General features: G+C 43.9%; 1 protein-coding gene across 1 annotated transcript in view; it reads right to left on the reverse strand.

Moving 5' to 3' along the window:
• The window catches only part of LOC309548319 (transient receptor potential cation channel subfamily M member 2-like), a gene marked incomplete at both ends in the record, with an annotated part of 196,068 nt that overhangs the window by 128,229 nt on the left and 40,889 nt on the right, over positions 1-26,950 (reverse strand). The window contains 5 exon segments of the mRNA XM_082248258.1: positions 9,949-10,074; positions 11,959-12,285; positions 12,876-12,997; positions 18,469-18,571; positions 18,845-19,045. Of these exon segments, the coding sequence (XP_082104384.1) occupies positions 9,949-10,074; positions 11,959-12,285; positions 12,876-12,997; positions 18,469-18,571; positions 18,845-19,045 (879 nt within the window).

Genomic DNA, 26,950 nt, shown 5'->3' on the forward strand with positions numbered 1-26,950 from the left:
TACAGCCTGTGTATATTCCCTGGTGGAATATAAAATTCAATCTCTATTGTCTGCCACATCCAAATGTAGTCAATTCATAAAGGTTTGCAGAACCCCAGTTCTGCCTATTTCGGCGGACTTTACTGGCAGTGTATTGAGACACAATTGTAAAAATTTGATACATTTATTTTATTATTCACATAAAAAAAAAAAAAAACGTCAACAAAGTAGTCGGTACACATGGGGACATAATAAAATGCCCAAGGCAAATATACAAGACATACATTACAAAATATATGCTAAAAACATCATACAACAGAATATAGGACCTCCTGGCTGTAATATCTTTCACTATTGGAACCTGTTCATCCCACTGCACATTGTGGGGTACATAGGATTAGAGATGGCCTTGTGGTTCGCCTGGCGGTCGGTTCGCGGCAAATTTTGCTTGTTCGCTACCCGCCAAATTTTCGGACATATGGCGTCGTTTGCGGCGGCCATATTTGTTTACATTGGGGAGAACTTTGACTCGTGACACAGCTGTCAGGTGGAACGGGACAGCCAATTGAAACATTCCAGCACATGGACAGTCCCCCTACCCTATAAATAGACCTGACCTGGCAGCCATTTCACATTCCGCTTTCAGCCAGTGTAGGGAGAGGTCTGTTGTGCTCATTAGGGAGAGTTTGCTAGACATATGTAGCGCTGTGAAGATCCACAAAAGCCCTTTTTAGGGCTGGTATTTCGGTATAGGCCTTCTACAGTCTCTTTTAAGGTTAGGGACAGGTATCCAGTGGTTGCTTTAGGGGCAGTTAGAGATTGGCTGCAGTCACAAATCGCTCTGTCAATGTCCACAAAAGTCCTTTTGAGGGCTGGTATTTTTCGGTATAGGTCTAGTATCTTTAGAGCTTAGGGGCAGGTATCCTGTGGTTGCTTTAGGAGCAGTTCGAGATCGGCTGCAGTCACACACAAATCCCTTTGTTAATGTCCACCAAAGTCATTTAAAATGATCCAATGTCGTTTTAGGGTCTATTACAGTCTCTTTAACATTAGGGCCAGGTATCCTGTGGTTGCTTTAGGGACAGTTAAATATCGGCTGCAGTCGCACAGAAATCGCTTTGTCAATGTCCACAAAAGTAATTTAAAATGCTCCAATGTCGTTTTAGGGTCTATTACGGTCTTTTTAACATTAGGGCCAGGTATCCTGTGGTTGCTTTAGGGACAGTTAGATATCGGCTGCAGACGCACAGAAATCGCTTTGTCAATGTCCACAAAAGTCATTTAAAATGCTCCAATGTCGTTTTAGGGTCTATTACAGTCTCTTTAACATTAGGGCCAGGTATCTTGTGGTTGCTTTAGGGACAGTTAGATATCGGCTGCAGTCGCACAGAAATCACTTTGTCAATGTCCACAAAAGTCATGTAAAGGGCTGCAAATTTTTTGGTATTGCTGTGCAGTGCACTAAAAAGGGGGGGGGGGCGTAATCCACAGTATAATATACTTTGTAGAAGCATATTATAGTGGATTAGTACTATTATTGTGCACTGTGCATCATTGTGACAGGTGTGGTGGTGAGACTGAGCGTTTCTGCAGCAACACTACACACAGTGACAAAAGCACTCATAAACTTTTTTAAGTGTATTTGTGTCATGCAACAATATTGCCTAGTTTGCTGAGTGAAGTCTGGTACACACTGCGCCAAACTCCCTGGCCAATTTTTTGAACTGGTGTGCTACACCAATCCACATATTGAAGTGAGGTGTTATTTAACAGTATAATTTTCTAAGAGTGTATTTTAGTCCTGCAAACATTTGGCCTCTTTTGCTGTGTTAACTCTGCTACACACAGTGACAACAGTTACTGGCCAATTATTTGTAGAACTGGCGGACTGACGGACCGGCAGATAGGGAGGAGAGGCAGGCAGAACTTGCATTGCAGAAGAGGTAGAAAGCAGACTGCAAATGTATCAGGAGCGAGCCATCAACCTTGTACAGTCACATCTGGCGCTCCCAGGACGCCGGCACATGGCTCCGCAGTGTGGGCTTTTATTAATGTGTCCGTTGCTGACACCAGTGTTGCCATCTGCAGCCTTTGCAGTCAACGTATAAGTCGCGGTAAGCCAAACACTCACCTAGGGACAACCGCCTTAAGAAGGCACCTGAAATCCCATCATCAAGCCCAGTGGGAGCAAAACTGTCAGAACCCACAAAGCCACACTCCATGCTCTCACCGTCCAGCCTCTTCTCCTCCCCCCCCCCCACTTCTCCTTCTCCTGTCTCCTCACAGTTGTCCAACACTTCACCTTCCATGATGCCATCGTCATGTTTTTCTGGAAAAACTAATTAAAAAAATAATTGCAAAGGCTTCTGTGGCTCAAATGTTGGAGCGTAAAAAAAGGTGTCCGACAGGTGTCCGACTTCATCGGGTTAACGGCCAGAGCTTGAACAATTTGCAATGGAACTGTTGGCTTGCCCCCCGTCCAGTGTTCCTGGTCCTTGGCTTCGCTAAATACAGCGGCATAAAAGGCATTTCATGTCCATTGAATGGCTACTTTTGCAGCCTATACAGGCCGAACCTTACTGTTCTGTGTACTGTGAATGCCTACTGTACCTCTAGCAATCATATACTACATTCTTTACTGTCAGTTCAACCCATGTGAGCTCATGTTTGCAGCCTAAACAGCCCGCCACCAACTTGTGTATACTGTGAACGATTACTGTACCTCTAGCCATCATATACTACGTTCTTTACTGTCAGTTTAACCCATGTGAGCTCATGTTTGCGGCCTAAACAGGCCGCCACCACCTTCTGTATACTGTGAACGCCTACTGTACCTCTAGCCATCAAAAAAAGTTTTTTGCTGTCAGTTCAAACCATGTGAGCTAATTTTTGCAGCCTATACAGGCTGACACTTACTTCTGTATCCTGTGAATGCCTAATGTACCTTCAGCCACAGCATACTACATTCTTAGCTGTCAGGTAAACCCATGTAGGCTATTTTTTGGTGCCTTTTATGGCCGACACTTACTTCTGTTACCTGTGAATGCCTAGTGTACCTTCAGCCACAGAATACTACTTTCTTAGCTGTCAGGTAAACACATGTGGGCTAATTTTTGGGGCCCGGAATGGCCGACACTTACTTCATTATCCTGTGAATGCCTAATTTTTCAGACTGTAAATGAAAAACAATGGGTCTGTAAAGGTTCCGCCAAATTGTGGAATGGATGCGGACCCATTTTACAGATGTGTGAATGGACCCTATGTATTAGACAATGTATTTACCGGCTGCTGTTAGTTCTGGCTGATTTATGAAAAAAAAATATATATTTTTTGCTGTAAAAAAAAAAAAATTTAGGGCAAATTTTTCAATTGCAATACTTCTGTTATGACATTATCCATGTGCTGGGACTATTTGTGCACAGCTAGTACGTCTTTTGTGGCTACAAATATGACATAAAGGTTTTTAAATTTCGCCTCCCATTAAAGTGAATACGGCCCGCCGCAAACTCGCGGTTCGCGGACTTTTGAGAAAATTTTCGGCTGGCATTCGCGAACCGCTCCGGCCGATTTTCGTCCATCACTACATAGGATTATCCTATCTCCCCACCAGGAGACGGTGCTTGCTGTCTTATACCCTGTTGCATGGTGTTTTTAGCATATATTTTGTGATGTATGTCTTGTTTTATATTTGCCTTGGACATTTTATTATGTCCCCACGTGTAGCGACTACTTTGTTTGCGTTTTTGTTTTATTTTTATTATGTGAATAAAAATGTATCAAATTTTTACAATTGTGTCTTAATACACTGTCAGTAAAGTCAGTCGAAATAGGCAGAACTGGGGTTCTGCAAACCTTTATTCCTGGTGGAATAGTCTACTTACAGCTCACCCACTTTTGCTCCGTACACATAGATCATAGCTGCCAGAGTAGGACAATCAATCCTAAAGGTTGATCCTTGGATTAACAGATCAGAGTTGGAAACTCTCTCTTTTCTCCCCTGTGCCATAGACAGTGGTGTCTGATCTTGTTAGTGTCATAGAGTTAGCCAGTCTGCTGGCTTAGGAGGGGGGTGGCACAAGACAGTCGCACTAGGGGGACAGAGAGTATAAATTCAGAAATTATTTTCCAGGGTTAAACCCATAACAGCTATTTGATGGTTTTGTCTAGAGATGGGACGAACAACCCCCAGCAGCAGAACTCCCGAACATGGGAAATGTTTTAACCCGAACCCTATTGAAGTCTACTGTATGTGAACCGTACAGGAAAAATCAAAAGTGCCCATTTTGAAGGCTTATATGCATGTAATTAGCCATAAAAGGGGTATGGGGGTTTGGGTACTACACTAAGTGACACCTATCAATAAAAAACAAAGCCAGAAAAAAAAAAAAAAAACAATATTTTTTTTTTGGAGCAGAGATTTTAATTATGCTTAAAGTTCAACAATAAAAATGGAAAATGTATTTAAATATAGTGCCTGGGGGTCCCCTTAATCTGCCTGTAAAGTGGCACATCTGTAGCATGCATAAATCATGGTACAGCAGAAATGAAATTTCTAAAGAAAAAAAAAGAAAAAATGGCGTAGCCCCCCCCCCCCAGTTCATACCAGCCCCCTACTGGGAGGCCTCCCGCCCTATGCTCGCTCTGTGCTTTGACATTTCTATTATATAAGCAAGGGGCTGGGCCACCTGGTTACTTCACCCGGTGGCACCGCCCCCTTCTGACCTCACTTTTTTTTTTTAACCACTTGCCGACCAGCCGCCATAGTTTTACTGCGGCAGGTCGGCTCTGTTACGCGAAAGGACGTACATGTATGTCGCTTTGTGTAGCAGTTACTGTGGGCAAGTGTGTGCACGCGCAGATTGGCTAGAGGGGGAGCCAGTTAGCGGGTCCGGCAGGCCGCGATGTCCGCCGGGCACCCGCGATTGCTCCCCATGGAGACAGAACGGCGATCTGCCAATGTAAACATGGTTCAGGAGGTGGGGTACTTGCTCATCATCCTCCTTCCTGACTTGCCAGGCTGCATGCCCGAATAACGGTCTGGTATGGATTTTGGGGGGCCCCACGCCGTTTTCTTCTTTATTTTTTTTAACCGCCACTTTTTATTTTATTCAGTTGTCAGCAGAGAAACCCATTGACAGCTGATGATTCATCGGTTGTTAGGGATGCCACGACCAAAGCTTTGCCCAATCAAGGCACAGAATGCACCGTGCAGCACTCAGTTTATTGCAGGGTGTTTGTCGACGGACACCCCGCAAACACCCTGCAAATTCAGTTGTTTGTCGAACGGCTGAACAAGCAAATGTTCGGCTCAAACTCTTGCTCAGATGGAACCGTTTGCTCACCCCTATTGTTGTCTATAGACAAACCATGATATAATATTTCATGGACAGTGTTATAGGAAATATGGACAGGTTAATAGCTTATGGACACAAAATTATTTTTGTTGATCGACATTGAGTGTCAAAGACTACCATTATAGATGGGCGAACGGTTCATGCAAATAGTTCAGTCCGAGCATGAGTTCAGGCCGAACATTGGCTGTTCACCCGTTCGATGAACACCCAAATTGTTGGGGTGTTCGACCATTTGTTTGGCTCACCGCATGACCACAATGCACTGCGCCACCAAACACTGCACTGGAAGCCCCGATTGGCTGAAGCAATGAAAGCTTTGCCCAATCAGGGCACAGAGCACAGTCAGAGCCATGATTGGAGAAAGTAATGTTGACTATCGAATCATGGCTCATTGCCATCATGGAAGAGTAGAGAGCAGCCACCCTATTCCATCACATTGTGGAGCTGTTATCTCCCAGAACCCTTCCCACAGCTCAGCTGTCTGGGCCTTTTTTTTAGCAAATGTGCAGCTGATGCAATTTGCAATTTTTGTCTCAAGCACATCAACCATGGAAAAAACACCAGCCATTTGGGTACCACAAGCTGACATCATGACAAGGCATTTAACCTCCCACCAATCAGCCCTTTGGCAAGGGTACCTGAAAGCCACACAAAAGGGACACAATTCTGTTCCCCCTCTTTACTCACCACAGTCTACCCCCCGCTATACCTCATGACCTCTCAGCAGCCTCCACTGACAGGGATGATGGTATAGCGCAGGGTTTCCCATGGTCCTTGCAGCCCATCTGCCAGTAGCACACCACCAGCTGTAGACTATAGTCTGCTAATTTCTCTGCCTCAACTGCTGCAGCGGAAAAAAAAATACAGTCACTACCACCCACATGCCCAACGTCTAAATGCAAGCTTGTCAAATCTGCTGGCTTTACAACTTCTGCCTTTCCGTCTCGTGGAGTCTGCCCCCTTCTGTGAATTACCAGAATGTGCTGTACCACAATGGTAGGTTCCCACTCGCGATTTCTTTTCATGTAAGGCCCTTTCAGCTCTGAATCATCACGTTGAAGGCAACGTTGTGGCATCGTTGGGCAAGGCAGTCAGCCATAAAGTCCACCTTACTGCTGACACGTGGTCCAGCAAGCATGGTCAGAGATGCTATGTTTCATTCACAGCACACTGGGTAACTTTGTTTGAAATTCAGAAGGATGCAGGACAGGGCTCAGTGCTGCAGCTTTTTGTGCCGCCACGTCTCAATACAGCTAGTGGTGATGATGCAAAATTTGTCAGCTCTACCCCCTCCTCCTCCTCTATGCCTTCTTCTGCTGAATTGTTCTATGAACTACAAGTACCCCCTATGAGTCAGGATACCTGACCCAATGAGTTCCCCACCCCAATGAGTCAGGCTAAAAGGTGCCATGTTGGTGCTTCAGTTGGTGTGTCTAGGGGACAGGAACCACACTGGAGCAGAGATTCTTGCAGCTCTGCAGGGGCAGGCCCAGAGGTGGTTCATGCAAGCTAAAACCAGGAATGGTGGTGTGCGATAATGGCACAAACCTCCTCTCTGCCCTTAGACAGGGAAAGTTAACACATGCAATGCGTGGCACATGTCCTCAATTTGGTGGTGCAGCGTTACCCTAAATAGGTACCCAGGGTTGGAAGATCTGCTAAAGCAGGTCAGAAGAGTCTGTATCAGTGGCTGCTGATAAAGAATGCATGCACTGTACTGTCACCACAAGGATGGTGAACCATGACAATGCATGCATCAGTGACACAATCCCTGTTGTGTTCGTGCTGGGGCAGACTCTGTGTGGCATTATTGACAGGGCATTTGAGGCAGAGCAGCAGGAAAGAGAGGAGAACCTCTCAAGGCCCACTTTATGCAGATACTATTCTTCCTATGCCCCACAACGCACAAGAGGTGTGGGAGGAGGAGTGTAACGGACCGTTTCAGCAGACAAGGGGTTAAAATCCGTTTAGGCAATATGCCCCTTTCTGAGAGACAGGCACAGCTACTGCAGAACACCAAACTCCCGAACTGGATACAAAATAGCACTCCAACCTGGAACCTCACGAATAGCTGCTAGCAGACAAACAGGAAAAGCATACATCAGCTTACACTCCTAGCAATCAGTCTCCAACAGCATACAGTGAATCCCCCCAAGAACGAGACAAAGCTCCGAGTTGAGGGTAAAACAGGAACAACATTTATTGGAAGAACACAGCACACTTTTATACAGAATTTGGAACATCCTTCCCCCAACAACCGCTTTCCCATTGGTCAATTGCATAGTACCTGCAGTTCCCAATAAGGTCCTCTCCAGCCATGCAAATGAGGGCTTGAAAATGAGTCAGCAGTGATTGGTCAGATAGCTTGACCAGAAGGACTGCCATGCAAATGAGGACTTGAAAATGAGTCAACAGGGATTGGTCAGATACAGAACAATGGTTCCCTAACGAGCCCTCAATACACATTACTCTGAGTGTCAATACATTCCTTAGCAGACAACAGGTGAGGTCATTAGCACACCTGACAATAGGTGAATGGAGAGCCACCTCAGACAGTCCGTCTCCTCAGAACTTCCTGTAATGACCATATTAGGCGTTGACTTCCTTATCAGAGACCTCATGGCAAATGGGAACAAAAATCTTCATATTACAAGGGAGACATTATTCCTGAATATGACTGTCCCATTTGTAGTAGTCCAAACCATATTTTCAGTGTTCACCACCCTCCTGGTCACCCTGCATCCATAACAGATGCAGGGTGACTTAAACATAAGAAAGCCACACAAGGCTGGACATAGTGCCTCCCAACCTCTTTAAAGGAATTTGGGGTCCACAACCCCCATGCCCAAAGTGACTCCTGTCACAAGGAGGATTCTGGCAGTTTGGAGGCATTAAAGCAGAGGAAGACATACGTCAATCCTCAATAGATGGTTTTCCATCCCCAGAACCCTTGGAAGTAGTACGTGGCTGGGAGGAGGCAGTTCCAGATACTGTAATCCTCAGTGACCCAGAGGAGTCTGCTTCTCATGCCCCCGCAAACTTGTGGTGCATGGGCTCCCTCATGCTTCAAAGCCTGCGAAAGGACCCAAGAATACGTGGCATCAAGGAAAAGGATAACTATTAGTTGGCAACCCTCCTTGACCACCGTTTAAAGGGTAAGTCTCAGAACTCATCCCGTCCCCACAGAGGGTGCAGAAGATGAACTCTCTTGAGGACACTTTAAAGAGGAGTTTATCTAATGCTTTTCCTGACTCTTGTAGGTTACAGTGTAGTGGAAAATTTAGTTTTGAGGCTTCTGTTGGTCAAGAGAGGAACGGTTGAGAGGGGGGTCGCCCAAGTAATGCATTTCACAAATTTTTTAGTCCTCCCTGCCCAGGGCTCTCAGCTTCCACATCCCATCGGCAGCATCTGCATCATATGGTGGATGATTATCTAGAGGCAAAAACAGAGATGGAGAGCTTTCCAGTTGACTATTCACTGGGTTACTGGGTCATGAGAATGGACCATTGGCCAGAACTTGCCCAGTATGAAATTGAGCTGCTGGGCTGCCCTGCATCCAGCGTGCTTTCCGAATGGGAATTCAGTGCTGCTGGAGGTTTTGTTACTGATAATAGAACATGTCTGTCCACAGACTCCGTGGACTGTCTGACATTTATTAAAATGAATCAGTCCTGGATTACCAGCAGCTATGAAGCCCCTGATGTCGATGTCAGTGATTAAGCATTTTTGGGATGTGGAATCTCCGCAAGACTTCTAGACTGCCTAGTGTCTTAGGTGTTGATTTCATCAGGAATACATTTTTTGGTGTAGGTCTCATGGGAACAATTAACACCCAAAGACCAATTTTTACGCACCTGTTTGACAGGTGTATATAATTTCAATTTTTGACAGCAAGGCAAATTCTTGCTTTCATCACAAGTACCTCTATAGGGTTACAGTGTGAAGGTGCCACAGGCACCCAAAGACAAATTTTTCGCAACTGTTTGACAGGTGCATATCATTTCAGGTTTTGCCAGCAATTCTTGCTTTCATCAAGAGTACCTCTATAGAGTTATGTTGTGAAGGCACCTTCGACAAACAAAGACCAATTTTTACGCACATGTTACTTCTACCCAAAGTCTGCAGAAGAGACACCAGAATTTATCCAAAACATCTCTATTCTTGTTCCCAGTGCACTACATTGTAGCCTCATCACAAAATAAAAAAATGCTTGCAGAGAACATGTCATTTTTTGGCTTTATAAATGCAATTATTTCTGCAGCAGCTTCTATACACAGTACACATGTGCCATTTTACAGGTAGACTAAGGGGACCTCTATAACCACTGCATGCCCAATTACTTGCATATAAGCCTTCAAAATGGGCACTTTAGAACTTTACAGTTCAGGTCCCATTGACTTCAATTGGGTTCGTTATTTGGTTCCGAACTTTTGCGATGTTCGAAAGTTCTGGTGCAAACCGAACATGGGGTCGTTCCGCCCATCCCTACCTACCATAATCAAAGTTCATTTTTAGGCTATTTATAATTTTCTAAACACTAAGGATAGGTACAAAACACCAGCTTTTCAGGAAAATTAGGGCAATGATCGAATAAAAGGGAACAGCATTTCTCTACCAGATTCCAGAAAACATCTGCCATTTCAGCACGGTTCTGCACGATGCACCAGATGAGAAGATCTCTCACAGGGTGGTCCAACTGCCGGTAGTTTCTGTGTTTCCTAGTTCCTACTTCCACAGTCACCTGAGGATACAAAATTCATATCAGACTCATATCAGTGCTATTTTCCTTTCATGCAACATTGGCAGGACATCAAGAGTAAAGGATGTCAAAAGTTACTTCTAGCACTCAACAAAAGCGGTTAACATCATGTCATTTTCCTGTTCTATTAACTTTTAACCACATCAACACCAACCGATCTCAAGAAATGGAATGAGAATTTTAGGAGAAGATGAAATGGTGAAAATGGCAAAAGATAATATACAAATTAAAGATTAAAACTGTACACTACCTATTGAATAGGTATGTTTGTACCCCCTTCATAGTCTGTTAAGTTTTTTTTTATTATTAGTTGTTTTGTTGTTGTTTATTTGATATAAAATTTTCAAAAATAAAATCTGAAAAAAAAAAAAAAAACTAAAAGCTACAGAGAAACAAAAGTTAGAAGAGTTTGTAAGAAGGAGTACAAATAAGAGACAGGTACAATTAAATTAGGATATGGATAAAAGAATGTGAGAGTTTTTATTTCCCTGGTAATCATAGGATTATGGTGGAAATTTGCCAAAAGGACAATAGAGGTAGTGTTTGCTGATTTTAAGGGTGCCATTACTTTTCAAATGCTACTGATGGTTATAGAAGCTCCTTTTTAACTATTCCAGATCTGGTCCTATAGAAAAATAGCTCTATTAGTCTTTTTTTCACAAAAATAAACCACAGAAAGTGAAAAAAGGTTAAATAAAAATAATTTAAGCAACAGTATAAAAATACTGCTCTAAATACACTCTCTAAAAACAAATGCCCAATGAATAAGGAGAATACTTAAAAAAAGAGCAGAACTTTTTTTTTTTTTTCCCAAGCAAATATTGGCTAAAGCAGCTCAATTTCCACAAAATCCTACCTGATCATGGAGAGGACATCACTGCAGCTGACATTGCTAAACATCAGATGGAGAGCTGGAGGAGAATAGTCATCACCCTGGGAATTGGTGAGAGGCCGCTGGCCATACCTTACTTAGAGGAACAGGATTGCTTACTGGGAACGCCATTCAGATACCTACACCTGGCTAGGAAGGGACTTAAATTTGAGCTCTGCAATGCTGGATTTGGGCCCCAACACACTGGGCAGCGGAGGAGGGTTTGGCAGAGTCCAAGCTGGGGAGACCGCTCCAGGTGAGACTGGGATCAGGTGCCGGTTGGATCCGCAATCCAGGGTCACAGCAAGCAAAAAGGAATGACCGCACTTCCGATGAAATTCAAAAAAGGAGTGTCTTTATTCCACATCAATCAAATGGCAAATATAGATACAAACTGTGAGTGCAGGACAAGATGGTAGACGCGTTTCATGACTGGATGTGTCGCTTGCTCATCATTACTCATGGGCAGCGGAGGAGGGTTTGCCAAAGACTGCCAGATCATTGTCCTAGCATCGCCCCTTAGACAGGACTTTCCATAGTGTAGGGATAAGAGGTGAGTCACTGGTCTGCTTGTTTATGATCAAGTGAATATGTTATTTTAGAACTGTTTCACATACTTGTCAAAGTGTTTATTGCCATTTTCCATTCTTTGATTGTTGAATTATTGTGCATTTCTGCAATAATTATTTACCCTTCATCTCTTGTGTGTTGGGAGTGCATGGTACTGCTTGGAGAGTCATGGACACTGAGAACAGGGGAACTGAGAAAACAACGGCTCTTTTGGGGGTAAATGCTACATCTGTATCTGCTGCAAAACCATCATATTATGCGCTCTTTTGAGATATAGGCGACCATAACCTGTAATATAATAGCACTAAATCCCAAAGTTTTAATGAACATGTCCCACTGTCTAAAATTCTGACAGATTCTCTGAATGACACCCTATGCTTGAGAATTTGAGGTTCTTCTCACCTTAAAAAGGCCACATTGCTCACCTTGATGTTGATTTCTGCTGAGCTCCTTGTGTGTTTAGGTTTGGCTTCTGGATATAATAATTCTGTTACATCCCCCAGAAGATCCTGTAGGACACGAGAGACGTGATGAAGTTCTATTTTACATACTTCCTTTGATCTCTCTGCTCTGGCTTGTTTCATAAGTTTGCTGTGAATCAAACTGGATGGCTCTGTATTGTTGTACAATTCGGTGAGAGTGTCCCAGGTGAGGTATTCTGAAAGACTGACTCCACGCTCCAGGAACAGGCGCACAAATGAAGGCTTGTCTTCAATTAGTGACAATGTCAGGCTGGGATACAGGTCAGAGGGCTAGAAGACAAGCAAGAAGAAGCTCTAAATTGAAAATCAACATCAGCAAACATAACAATACATTACTAATTCTCTGTCCCCCGTCACTTCTAAGACTAAGAACTGAGCGATCAAAGATTGCTGATCGCTCAGTACTCAGCCTTCAGTGAGGTGACTGTCAATCACTGAATCTGTGCTCTGGAGCGATGGGCTGTTGAGGGGGTTGGAGGGGCTGGCTCAGTCTCCCAACAGCTTGCTGAGAGGCTGAGCCAGCTACCGGTCCAGGCACCTGGTGGATCCCAACTGAAAAGTTAGGAACTTTCCAGAACCTGGCCTGGCTGAATGACATCAGCCAGCAGTAGACTGTCAGTTGAGAATGGGTCATGCCAGTGCAGAATGAACTGCATTCCTGTGACTTAAAGGAGAAGTATAGCCAAAATAGATATGACCATACATCACCTTTAAATGTATAACCTAACCATGTTAAAATACTGTATTCGTTCTCACCTCTCGTAAGAGACAACATATATTTTGTCACGATAATCAAAATGAGGGAAAGCGGGCAATGAATAGAAGAATACAAGGAATAACAAAAAATAAGTTTGTTCAACCTTCCACATCCAATCTTCACTAAAGATCTGAGTCTCAGCAATCTCTGGTCGGTTCCAGGACACGGCGAGTTTCAGCTGATGGTCCCAGTTCTCCTGGCCATTGTGATTAGCATTGTGAGAGGCTGAAAGACAGATATCAATGGTCATCATGTTGTTTTCTTACTTCTAAAAGGAATTTACATATCAGGTTACCATAATGTGTCTCTTTATTTTCTGGCTTCTGTACACATTAAGGCTTCATGCACACTGGGCATTTTTACAGCTGCTGTTTTGGGCATCAGATTTTTTTTTTTATACTTTAACTCTTAATTTGAATTTACATAGTTACATCATTTAAAGAAGTGCAGGAAACAACAAAGAAAATTCTCAACAGATAATATGTATGCACACTGAATTGTACAATAAATTAGCAGAAAGGTAACAAATAAAAAGAAAATTAAAAAGATACAGGTAAGTAGGTTGCTGTATTGTATCTATACAATATATAATTAGATCTATCTAATATCGGCTCCCGCACTCGTCCCCCCCAGCTTCCTATTGGTCTCCCATAGCCCTATGCATGTGTGTCACCCCTTGGTTGTATATTTCTGGACTTTTGGGTATCTTTTCCAATTGGTGTGGCCCTCTTCTCTCAGATCTGCATGGCACAATGCCCACACGATTATATGGTTGCCTGTACTAACTTTATGTAATATTTGTTTTTTCCTTTTTTTTTTCCTTTTTTTCTTTCATATTTTGATATAGTAGCATGACCATATTCTCATCAGCTTAACGCCCCTGAAGAAGCCTCTGGCGAAACATGTTGGGCGCCTCCTTGTGGACTAGAGCCGGATTATCCACCGGATTAGCCACTTCCATTTAATATATTATGGTCTTGGTAACATGGTTGTACTTATCCATGCGATATATCCAATTAACTGTCTGTGTTTGTCTCTTGTATTTTTAGTCCTTTCATTCTGCCTATTGTAAAGCAGATGATATTTTATTACTTGTAATTAAATAAAGCTTTAACATTTTATGTATACCCTTTGGTGAATGTTCAATGTCTACTCTGTACCCTTAAAGTCCCACCCCCTGGTTTCTAGACCTCTTGTTTTCTCGCTTTGACGAGAGCTTTGAAATCTCAGAGCAATATCTTTTTAAATATGTAAATATGGGGAGGTTGGTACCACTTTGCTAATCTTATGGTATCCAGTATTATTTATCTATAGACACACCTTAAATTCAAATGTATCTATACAATGGTTTTAGGAATGACAGACCGAAGAAAAAAACATATTCTGACTCTGTCTCTAGAACTAGCTGTAAGTACGGATGGAAATTAAAACCATCTGGTATTCACGCATGTAGAACAGAGTCACAAAATATTTTTTTTTACTATTTGCATAATGCAGAGAACTGCGTGTTACCAGTAAAGTAATGAAGGTTGAACTGAAGAACAGAGAATGCTATAGGGTAGTGGAGTCCAGGGGGTCAGTCTAGTTTTACACTTCTGGGGTCTTCAAGCCAGAGGTCCCAAACTTTGCAGAATTTCTCAGTGGTTAGTTTAGCTTTAGAAAAGAAGTATTCCATTTTATAGAGATTTCCAGTGTTTGGGTCAATGGGAGAGCCATGAGGCCAACTATAGTGCCTTGCACCATTGATCTGTTGGTGGGACAGAGGGTGTAAATGTGAACCATTTCAGTATTTGGTTCTGGATAGATTCTCCTGATGATTGTGAAAAGAGACCATAACTGGTCAAGATGCCTTTGAGTTGGATACTATTTGTTTCATAGAATTGTAGCGCAAAGGACAGGATCTTGTCTTATGCTATCCAGGGTATTTTAGAGAGTAGGGATCTGAGCCTGAGGTAAACATAGAACGATCTAGGAGAAAGTCTGTATGTGGTTTGGAGATCTGTAAAGGACCTAGGTGATGAAGTAAAGAGGTTTTCTATGGTGCGTATACCTGCTTCTATCCAGGGCTGTAGTTGTAGATCTGGGAGAATAAGGGAAACGGTTTCAATTGGTAAATATGCCAGAATGCAGCAATGTAGACCTTTCAGCATCTGAGGGATAGCTGTCCAAGATCTGAGGGAGACTGTTATTGTATCCAATCGAAGTGCCTAGAAGTGGGGGTTAGAAGTGATGCACCAAGGAACAATTTTGGTTCTTCGGTCAGTACTACTGACTCTATTTGTTTCCGACTTGATTGAATACTGTAGATGGCGTCCACAGTCCACCAGATTTTAAGTTGTTCCAACATAACTGGTCTGTAATATAAATGCACATTGGAGGCCCCCAGTCCTCCCATCTGGGTGGGGGTCGTCAGATTGGCTTTTTTTTTTTTTTTTATCCTGGTGCGCTTCTGTTGCCATATAAAGGAATTGAGAATCGCCTGGAGATTCCTTATTTGTTCAGGAAGAAATGGTACTGGCAAGGTATGAAAAATATAAAATGTGTGGAAGCATAAACATATTAGCTAGAGCAATTCTGACAGCCCATGATACAAAAGGATGATGTAGATCTTTGGTTAGTCATTAAAACTTTTCTATGAGGTCCGCTATGTTTGAGTGTATAAGATTTTTACTGGGTGAGGTCAAGCGAATTCCCAGGTAGGATAGAGACGAGTCTGGTGACCATGAGCATGGTGAATGTTTTGTGATATTTTGTATGGTATGCTTGTGTAGGCCTAATGCTAGCATTAATGAATTACTGTGATTTATTTTGTATAAGGGTATAGTGCTGAATTGGTCAAGAATGCACTGTACCTCGGGTAGGGAGTTTTCAGGGTTTGTGAGGGTTATGATGACATCATCTACATACAGCCGATTTTGTGTTCTGTGGTGCCAATGTTTATGCTGGTGACCTGAGATTCAGAGCAGATCTTTTGAGCCAGGGATTCCATAACCATGGCGGAAATTAATGATGACAGGGGGCATTCCTGTCTCGCGCCATTCATAATGTTGAAAGGACTAGACACTACACCTGATGTCCACACTTTCAAACTCGGTGCGGAGTATAGACTAAGGATGGCGTTCAGGAATATGCCCGATAAGCCAAACTTACGCAAGACAGCTTCCATGTACTGCCATTCGACTCCGGGATACCCCTAAATTTTATGTTATTTCGTCTTGACCTGTCTTCAAGTTCTGCTAGTTTTAGTTTGATTTTTTTGTATGTCATCACAGTGGTGGTCATGTGCGTCAAGGAGCTCATTGTGCGCTTTTCCCGTTTCATTTATGTGTTCCTCTATTGTGTCTGTTCTCTCTTCTAGGCAGTCAAGCTTGTCATGCATTTGGAAGAGACACATTTTTAGCTCTCTGTGTAAATCTTTTTGTAATGTGAACAGCATGGATTTCAGCATTATTTCTGAAACTGGATTATCTGTTACTGGCAAACAGTAGAGGCAAGTGAAGATGTAGGAGAGGAGCTTTGAGTTGAGGGATCTGAGTCAGCCCAGTGATGTTTTTTGGCCATACTGTGTCCATACTGTGAGAGTTAACTGGAGATGGGGCTCTTACCTGTCTGCCTGTCCTTCAGCAGAGTCTGTAGCTGGAGGAGAGAGGCTGTCCATCTCTTCTAAGGCACTCAGTTCTGGGAGGTCTGATCGTGCTGGCTGTAGCTGCATCTGTTCATTATGTGGTTGGCCTCTTGTTGTGCCTGAGGAGGATGAGCGGCAGTGCCATATTGGCTGGATCGTGACCAGTGATTAGAGTGATTAGCTGGTTGTTAAGGAGCGAGCCAGGAAGCTGGCCACCACGTCCTTGACAACAGATGAGTCATCAGCTGTCAGTGGACTTCCCTGCTGACAGTTGAATGTAGAAGAAAACATTGCCGGCAATACACAAATGGGAAAAATGTTGTGGGGGTTCCCTCCCCCAATCCAAACCAGGCCCTTTGGGTCTAGTATAGATTTTAAGGGGAACCCCATGACAATTTTTCTTTTTTTTTAAATTAGATGGGTTCCCCCAAAATCCATACCAGACCTTTATCAGAGCATGCAGCCTGGCAGGCCGGGAAAGGGGGGGGGGCAATGAGCACCTGGAGTCTGCTCCCCCACCCCAGAGCACCTTGCCCCCATGGGCTTAATGGAATCTGGAAACCTCCATTAACAAGGGGTCGCCCAGATCCGGTCCCCCCTTGTGAACGAGTATACCCCTACTCATTCACCAAAAAAGTGTAAAATGTAAACCGCCAACCCGAAAACAAAACGCTACCTGGTGAGGTCAACTGGTGGCACTGCCCCCCTGTGATGTCATCAACCAGTGCATGCTGGGTCGGTGATGTCAGGGAGCAGGGTCACCCAGTGACATCCCTGGGTGGCTACACCCATTAGCTATTAAAGAACTGTCAGAAGGTGGAGGCAGCGGAAGTGGAAGCATTTGATGCAAGCTGAGCTTTTTTTTTTTTTCTGGGTGGACTGTGGGTGGCGTGATTTACGATAGATCTACACCGGGGGACATTTCTTTTTTTTTTTTTTTTCTAAATAAAGGTCTTGTCAAAAACTTGTGTTGTGTGATAACTCACTTTTACACTTTTTTGGTGAATGGGTAGGGATACTATGCACCATATACTCATTCACATGAGGGGGGAGGGAGGATCTAGGGGCCCTCTTGTTAAAGGAGGCTTCCAGATGTGCCCCCTGCCTGCAGACCCTCAGAATCACCAGCAAGAGTTGTGGGAAAGAGGCCCTTGTTCCTATCAACATGGAGAGAAGGTGCTTTGGGGTGGGGCCCATGTTGAGGGCATGTGCCCTGATATGGCTTTGGTGGGGGTCTCGCTGCATGCTCAAGTAAGGGTCTGGTATGCTGTTTCTTTCTCAAATTATGGCATGGGGTTCCCCTTAAAATCCATACCAGACCCAAAGGACCTGTTTTTTTTTTACATTCAGCTGATGACTGATCCGTTGTTAAGAATGTGGCAGCCAGCTTCCCGGCCCGCTCCTTAACAACCAGCTATTGACAAAATTTAGCTACACACTAGGCTAAACACTGCTAAATGCCGGCAAAAACGCTAAAACATTAGCTTTTTATGTCTAGCGTTTCTAAAGCAGTTTTTAGCTTTCTAGTTTGTATGAAGCCTAACTAGTAACTTTGGTGAGGTAGAAAATTGATCACTATCTCATGACCTCTTAAAAATTTTCAGCCAGGTATGTGTCCCCCTAGGGGCACTTTGTACTGTTTTTTAGGGTACATCTTCAAAATGAAGCATAGTATTTTCAAAGCTACAAGCTAATGTTTTGATACAGGTGATATGTAAAAACAAACTTGACGATTATTATGTTAATTTGAATCATGAGGAATGGTTGTACAGATGTATGTTACACCCATTGTCTCTTGAGGGGTACCTGACAAAAAAAAGCCATACAGTAAGGGGCACTTAGTAAAAATACAGTGATGTTTGTAAACGGTCAGATGTGCTATCAGTACTACAGTCAATAATATGTATCTTAGGCCACAATTTTTAATCATCTATTTAAAGCTAAAGGAAAAAAATTATGTCTATAGATACACTTTAATGTGCCAGTCAGGTGTCACAAAATGTTTAGTGGAAAGAGGATACTTTAACTGAGTCTCAGAGAAATGTTTTATCTGCTGGTATCAATCTCTGACCTTTTAGCAAAGCTTGCAGGATTGCCACATCCATCCTTTGATCCCCAACCTTCTCCTCCCGGAGGATAGTGAGCAGAGACTCCATGCGAACAATATCCTGAATCTGTGGAGAAATTTGGAGACACATATAAATATCTGTAGTGGGATTTAAGCGTTTGTTTTAGCCAAAGACTATCCCTCTGGTAGTCATTCAGACCTAGTAGAGGCCTAAACCAAAACCTTTTGGAAATGTAATTTAATATAAATTCAGAAGTAGACTTATATACTAGAGGTGACCATGATATTGCACATGGCTGAACTTTGTAAAAGGTGTTAGACAGTATATATTAAAGAAGTAAAAAAGGAAATAATGAGTTATTGTGTGACCATCACTCACTTTCTTGGTCCACATGATGATTTGATCTTCTGTGAAATTGTCATACGACTCTGAGAAAAGATTTTTCAGTTTCTCCTTAATTAGGTTGACAGTGATCCTGGAGGAACTTAGATTCGCCACCTGTGCTATAATGTCAGCAACTCGACCAGATCCCTCCACAATGACACATGGTGTGTTGTTACAGATTGAGTTGTAGATGGTCTGTAAGAAGGAACAATTAGAACATTGAAGAGAAGACGGTTACCTACACGCTACAGTGGAGAATAGTTTTTGGTACACTCATGGTAAATGGCTGTTTTAAAAGAAAGAGGAGAGGATGCTGGGGCTATGTGAACCGTAAGTGGAAGCAAGAGATGAGTACACCCATGGTCATATGATCAGTAAGCGAGAGGAATTGAAAGCAGGAGCCATGTGAGAATGGCGGGAGCTGTGTGATCAGGGAGCTCCCAAACAGGGAAACAACTAGTGCTTAAAATTGAATACAATTAGTAGGGATGGGCCTGAATGACCCCCTGTTCGGTTCGCACCAAGACGTTTGAAAATCGCAAAAGTTCGAAACAGGATAACGAACCCCATAGAAGTCTATGGGACCTGAACTGAAAAAATCAAAAGTGGCCATTTTGAAAGCTTATATGCAAGTAATTGGGCATACAATAGTTATGGGGGTCCAGGTACTGCCCTGGGGGACATGCATCACTAAAAAATAATGTTTGTAAAAAATGTCATTTTTAAATGAGCAGTGATTTACTGATGCTTAAAGTGAAGGCATCAAAATGAGAAATAACAATAAAAATGAAAATTTCCTTTCAATATAGTGCCTGGGGACATCCTTAGTCTACCTGTAAAGTGGCACATCTGTACTGTGTATAGAAGCTGCTGCAGAAATAATTTTATAAAGCCCAAAAAAATGACATTTTCCCTGCAAGCTTTCTTTATTTTGTAAACAACGTCTTGGGGAGCCAGTCTTTATGATGAGGCTACAATGTAGTGCACTAGGAACAAGATTGGAGATTTTTTTGAATACATTCTGGTGTCTCTTCTGCAGACTTTGGATAGAAGTAACAGGTGCAGAAAAAATGTTCTTTGTGTGTCGAAGGTGCCTTCACAACGTAGCTCTATAGAGGTACTGTTGTTGAAAGCAAGAATTGCCTTGCTGTCAAAAATTGAAATGATATGCATCTGTCAAACAGGTGCGGAAAAATTGGTCTTTGGGTGTCTGTGGCACCTTCACACCGTAGCCCTATAGAGGTACTCGTGATGAAAGCAAGAATTGACCATGCTGTCAAAAATTTAAATGATATGCACCTGTCAAACAGGTGTGGAAAAATTGGTCTTTGGGTGGTAATTGTGCCCATGAAGCCTACACCAAAAAAAAATATTCCAGATGAAATCAACACCTGCAACAGTAGGCAGCCTAGAAGTCTTGCAGAGATTCCACATCCCAAAAACACGTAATCAGTGACAAAGGCATCAGGGGCTTCATAGCTGCTGGTAATCGAGGACTGATTAATTTTGGTAAATGTCAGATGGTCCACGGAGTCTGTGGACAGACAGGTTTTATTATCAGTAATAAAACCTCCAGCAGCACTGAATGCCTGTACAGAAAGCACGCTGGGTGCAGGGCAATCCAGCAGCTCAATTGCATACTGGCAAAGTTCTGGCCAGTGTTCTATTCTCATGACCCAATAGATCGTCAACTGGAAAGCTCTCCGTCTCTGTTTTCGCTCCTAGATAATCGTCCACCATTTGATTCAGATGCTCCTGATGGGATATGGAAGCTGAGAGCTCTGGGCGGTGAGGACTAGAAAAAATGTGAAATGCATCACTTAGGCGGTCCCTTTCTCTGCTTCTCTCTTGACAAGTAGAAGCCTCAAAACTCTGTTTTCCACAACATTGTAACCTACCAGAGTCTGGAAAAGCATTAGATAAACTCCTCTTTAAAGTGTCCTCATGAGATTTCATCTTCTGCACCCAGTATGGGGAGGTGATGAGTTTTGAGACTTTCCCCTTGTAACAGTGGTCAAGGAGGGATTCCCAACCAACAGTGATTCTTCTCCTTAATGCCACTTATCCTTGGATCCTTTTGCAGGCTTTGAAGCATGAGGGAGCCCATGCACCACAAGTTTGCGGGGGCATGAGAAGCAGACTCCAGGAGGATTACAGTATCTGAAGCTCCTCCCAGCCATGTACTACTCCCAAGGGTTCTGGGGATGGAAAACCATCTGTTGAGGGTTGACGTATGTCTTCCTCTGTTTCAATACCTCCAAAACTGCCAGAATCCTCCTCCTTCTCCCTCTTCTACTGTGCCTTCTGTGGTGTAGGAAGAATTAGTAGAGACATATCCCAACAGACAAAAGGCTGGAATTACAGCAAAAAGTGATTTGACAAAATCCTGACACAAAGGGGATGATACTTCTTTTAACCACTTCTGGACCGGAAGGATTTGCCCCCTTAATGACAAGGCCATATTTTGCCATTCGGCACTGCGTTACTTTAATGGACAATTCCGCTGTCGTGCGACGCAGTACCGAAAAAAAAAAATGATGTCCTTTTTTTCCCATAAATAGAGCTTTCTTTTGGTGGCATTTGATCACCTGTGCAATTTTTATTTTTTGCGTTATAAACAAAAAAAAGCCACAATTCTGAAAAAAAAAAAAAAAACAATATATTTCACATTCTGTTATATAACATTCCCAAAAAAATAAAAAAAAAATTAAAATCAAACATTTTCAACATTTTAGGCCAATTTGTTTTCTGCTGCATATTTTTGGTAAAAAAAATTGCAATAAGCGTATTTTGATTGGTTTGCGCAAAAGTTATCGCGTCTAATAACTACGGAAAATAATTATGTAATTTTTTATTGTTTTTTTACTAGTAATGGCGGCGATCTGCGATTTTTTGCGGGACTGCGACATTGCGGCAGACAGATCGGACCCTTGACTGACATTTTTTACACTTTTGGGGGTACCAGTGACATTACTACAGTGCTAAAAATATGCACTGTTACTGTAATAATGACACTGGCAGGGAAGGGGTTAACACTGTGGGTGATCAAGGGGTTAAATATGTACCTAGGGACATGTTTCTAACTGTGGGGGGCGTGGCTTGTGAAATGATCACAGAGACCTGTGTTCCTATATAGAAGGATCACAGAAGCTCTGTGATCATTCCAGGGAGAAGAACGATCAGCTGGGTTTACAACAGCTGACCGTTCTTCTCTCTCAGTGCGGAACGATCATGGGTGTCAGGCAACAATCGGAGCCGCCTGCCCTGTGCATTGGCTTCCCCGCTGATGAGCGGGGGCGGAAGTGCAACGCTGGCTCCCCCTAGCTGCCAGCGCGTGACCGACATATACCCACTGCTGTATTTTGGCCTAGGCCGACAAGGCCTAGGCCTAGGGCGGCACTTTGCGGGGGGACGGCAAAAAAGCCGCTGCCCTCGCATAAAAAAAAAAACGGTACGCTCTGTGAGGCCCGTCTGCAGTGCTCCCGTCACTTTGCGTTCCGAGTCCCCCCTCGTTGTCTGCTCCCCTGGTCCTTGCCTGCCTGTCACCGCCTCCTCCCACACACACAGTCTCCACTCTCCAGCTTTTAGTGAAGGGGCGTCGCCGCGTCAGGGCTCGTACAAGGGGTGGGCGGGAGGGAGGGCGCAGCGGAGGTGAAGTGCTGATAATGTGAGCACCACCTGCAAGGCTTTTGCATGCTTAGGGCTCGGGTTTAGTGTCAGCATCTTCTCTCTGCTTCTGTCCCCGATCGTCAGCCCGCCCACCACCAGCATTGCTTTAGAATTCTTAGCTCTGTGTCCAGGTTGAGTCCCGACGTTTTCTGCATCTTCTGTCCCCGCCCACCTCCTATCAGACCTGTAGTTAATGGTCTAGGGAAGTGCTATACATGGTGGGCGGGCCAGTGGGCGGGGATAGAGGCTGGCAGAAGATGAAGAAAATGTCGGGACTCATGGCAGAGCTAAGGATACTAAAGCAATGCAGGTGGAGAGCAGGCTGACACTCAGATGGGGGACAGAAGCAGACAGAAGATGCCCAGATTAAACCCAAGAACTCTGAGAATTACAGGTACGATGCATGGATGTTCTGCTCTTTTCATCTGAGCACTGTGTACAGTATATGATTGATAAATAGGGGAGTACTCAGCAGAGGTATTTTATAAAGTGACTTTGTGCTATTAAGTAAAATATGTTGGAGGCACCTTGCTGTATGTATTTTCCTTTATGTCAGGTTCACACTAATGTGTTTGCTGTGACTCACATTTGCGCAGGCACAGCAGCACATTCAATTAAATGGACTACTGTACCTGCAGGAAACACAGGAAAAAGGTCCCTGCACCTTTAGGAAAACGCAGCCGCAGGGAAATCGCATGGTGCAAAAGCACCATGCAATTTCCCGCACCAAAAAATGTGCTGCATTTTCAGATGTGTGGGGGTGCCAATAAGAGTAAATGGCAGCCTTGTGCATCTGTAAAAGAGCAGGGAATTTTTACTGCAGGTGGTTGTGGGTGCGGGAATTGGTGCCATTTACACGCTGTCCCACACATGCAACCACCTGTAACAGTGTGAACCTAGTCATGGGCTCATTTACACTTGCGGTTGGCGGGCAATAAAACATGCTGCTGAGCCTCATAATACAGCTCCCTATCACTCCTGCCAGAGGCAGCAGCTAGAGGTTTACAGATGCCATTGCTGCAATATTTTGATTTGCAGCAGTGGCAGGAATTATACCGCCCGTCACTTTCAGCATGCACTAACATCTGCTGAAGGCAACCTGTTCAAGTAAATAAGGCCACACTGCAACCTCCACGGAACTGCGTTAAATGCCTTTGTCTCAGCACAGTGCCACTATAGAGTGAGGGCAGACTGTCTTACCATGTGACATATCACATGACTGGAGACAAGACGACAGAGAAGCTGCCTTCACTCCCAGCGGGTGTCACACTAACACCGAGATGTGAATTGTGAATACACATGGGGGGGGGGGGGGCGCAGTTTGCCATCTTTGCTCAGGGCGCTGGATGGCCTTGTCCCAGCCCTGAGGGGCGTACATACTTGCCAGGGAGGGAGGGACTGTTGCCCCCATAGAGCGGCAGTGAGTGGCCAGACGGGATGCACCTCAATGTGTGGGTGGGGGCGGAGCCTAATGCTCCACCTACCCACCCTCCGCGTGGCGTGTAAGAGGGACTAACTTCTGCCTGGACGGGTCTATCTATGTCGAGGAGGAGGAGAGAGAGGAGGAAAAGGGAACCCCCAACCAGGTCAGGACATCCAACAGCAGGTAGGAATCACAATTTTAGGTTACCACCCACTGCTATTGCTACAATTATAAATTAATAATTCCATTACATTTTTGCAGTAAATATATTTTTAACAAATATGGAGCACTTTGCAGTACATGAACTTTCACTGCATGTGAAATGGTAAATGAGTTTGCATTGGTTTCAGCGTGTACAAAGTGCTCCATGCATGCTGAAATCAATGCAAACTCATTTAACAGTTCACAGGCAGGGAAAGTTCATGTACTGCAAAGTGCTCCAAGCTTTAACCACTTCTGGACTGGAAGATTTTCCCCCTTAATGACCAGGCCATTTTTTGCAATTCAGGACTGCATTACTTTAACGGACAATTGCGCAGTCGTGCGACACTGTACCCTAAAAAATTGATGTACTTTTTCCCACAAATAGAGCTTTCTTTTGGTGGTATTTGATCACCTCTGCAATTTTTATTAATTTTGTTATTAAAATTAAAAAAATCTAAATGTTTTTATCCTTTTAGGCCAATTTGGTTTCTGCTACATATTTTTGGTAAAAAAAAAAAAATCCCAATAAGTGTATTTTGATTGGTTTGCGCAAAAGTTTTCACGTCTACAAACTAGGAGAAATGTCATTTTCATTTAATTCATTTTTTTTTTTTTTACTAGTAATGGCGGCAATAGCGATTTTTAGCGGGACTGCAGCGGACAGATGGGACCTCTAACTGACATTTTTGACAATTTTGGGGGGACCAGTGACATTACTACAGTAATCAGTGCTAAAAATATGCACTGTTCCTGTACTAATGACACTGGCAGGGAAGGGGTTAACCCAGGGGTGATCAAGGTGCTAAATGTGAGCCTAGGGGGTGTTTTCTAACTGTATGGGGGGGGGGGACTTGTGAAATGACCACAGAGACATGCGATCCTAAATAGGAGGATCACAGGCGCTCTGTGATCATTTCAGAGAGAACAACAGGCTGCCGCGTGTACAACAGCTGACGCTCTTCTCTCTCAGTGTGGAGCGATCGCGGGGGCCCGGCGGCAATTGCAGCCACCGGCCCTGTGGATTGGCATCCCCGCTGCCTAGCGGGGGCCCCCAGGAGCACAAACTTGCCCCCAGGAGCGCTCCCGCGAAATGACGTACCCATACAAAACCACAAAATATACAAGTAGGCACTTTGTACCCACTTTTAAGGTACAGAGAGGAAGAGATGGAGCTCAAAAAAAGGAAAAGGTGGAGCCTAATGAGGAAGGGGTGTGGTTTACAGATGACAGGGCGGGTCTGAAACATAATGGGGTGTGGCCTTCACAGGAAGGGGTGGGTCGTAGTTAAATTAGGGGGTGCACGGGTTTAGTCCGGCCTAGGGCAGCACAAAACCTAAATACACCACTGCGTATACCTACGGCGGTTTGCGCAGGAGCGGCTGCCTGCCGCAGTATAACTGCGGTGGGCAGTCATAAAGTGGTTAACTCACTGATTCGGTTTTTGATTTTTTTTTTTTTTTCGGACATGTTGGTGTTATCTCTTTCACTTGGATATTATAAGTTGGCTATTATAATATTACAGCTGGATAAAACAAAAACTGTGGGTTTGATTTACTAAAAGCAAATAGGCTGTGCTCTTTGCAAAGTTCAGTTGCTTTCTGCAAGTGCAGTTTCTCCAGAGCTTAGCAATTGAGGGGAAAGTTCTGCTCACTTCCATCATCCAATCATGTTCAAGCAAAAATTATTTTTTTTTTTTCCTTGCATGTGATTGGGTATCCTTTGCAAAGTGAAGCTTTACCTAATTTACTAAGCTCTGGGGCAATTGCACTGTTTTCCTTTAGTAAATCAACCCCAGAATGTTTTCATTTAAAACTGAAAAGCAACAACATGTGATTATTTTAAAGGGGGGTTCTCTACCCACTGTATACGGCAGATGAGGTTCAGTGTGGAAAAATGTAAAGGAATGCACTTATAGGCTATAAATATGAATGCAAGTTACGGGGAGAAAGTCTGGGGGAATCCTGGATGGAAAAGGATCTGGGGGTTCTAGTAGATCATAGCATGCAATGCCGAGGTGCAGCAAACAAGGCCAGCAGATTATTAGCATGCATTAAAATGTTATTTACTAACACCTTTCCGCCACATTACCTTATCTATGGGTCGAGCATAGCTTCCCTTACCTGGGAAATTCCCAGAGGCGTAACTAGATTTCTCAGGGCCCCAGTGCAAGAAATCATGAAGGCCCCCACACCCCCCCCCCCCCCGAAAAGCATGTTTTTGACACTTTTTTTTTTTATTTCTTGCAATGTATAACAAAGTAAAAAAATTCTGTTTCCTGCACTGTAGCCGTCTTTAGGCTATAGCGCGGGTGGGTAGTGGTTAAAGTGAATGTGAACCTCAACAATGAATTTCCTTGATTTGCCTCCTTAGGATTGGTTAAATCTGACCCGGGGAATGGGATCAGTGGCAGGGCTGGTGGGGAGAAGGGGAATGGCATCAGTAATAGTTCTGGTGGGGAGAGAGGTAATGGGATCAGCAGCAGGGCTGGTGAAGAGGGGAATGGGATCAGTAATAGTGCACCAACCATGGCGATGGTGGTGAGGAGGGTGGGAGCAGTGACAGCGGTGGTGGTGGTGCGGGGTGATTAGTGGCGGCGATGGTGAGGGGGGTGGGATCAGTGGCGGTGGTGAGAGGGGGGTGGATGGTGGGGTCGGATCAATGGCGGTGATGAGGGGGAGTGATGGTGGAGAGGGATCAGTGGGGGCGATGGTGGGGGGGGGGGATGTGGTGTCACCACCACCTCTGTCTTACTGATCCCATCGCAGATCTCATCCCTACACCCCCCAACAGCTCTGTTGTAGATG

The sequence above is a fragment of the Pelophylax lessonae genome (assembly GCF_965119305.1).
Source record: "Pelophylax lessonae genome assembly, chromosome: 2".
NCBI lineage: Eukaryota > Metazoa > Chordata > Amphibia > Anura > Ranidae > Pelophylax > Pelophylax lessonae.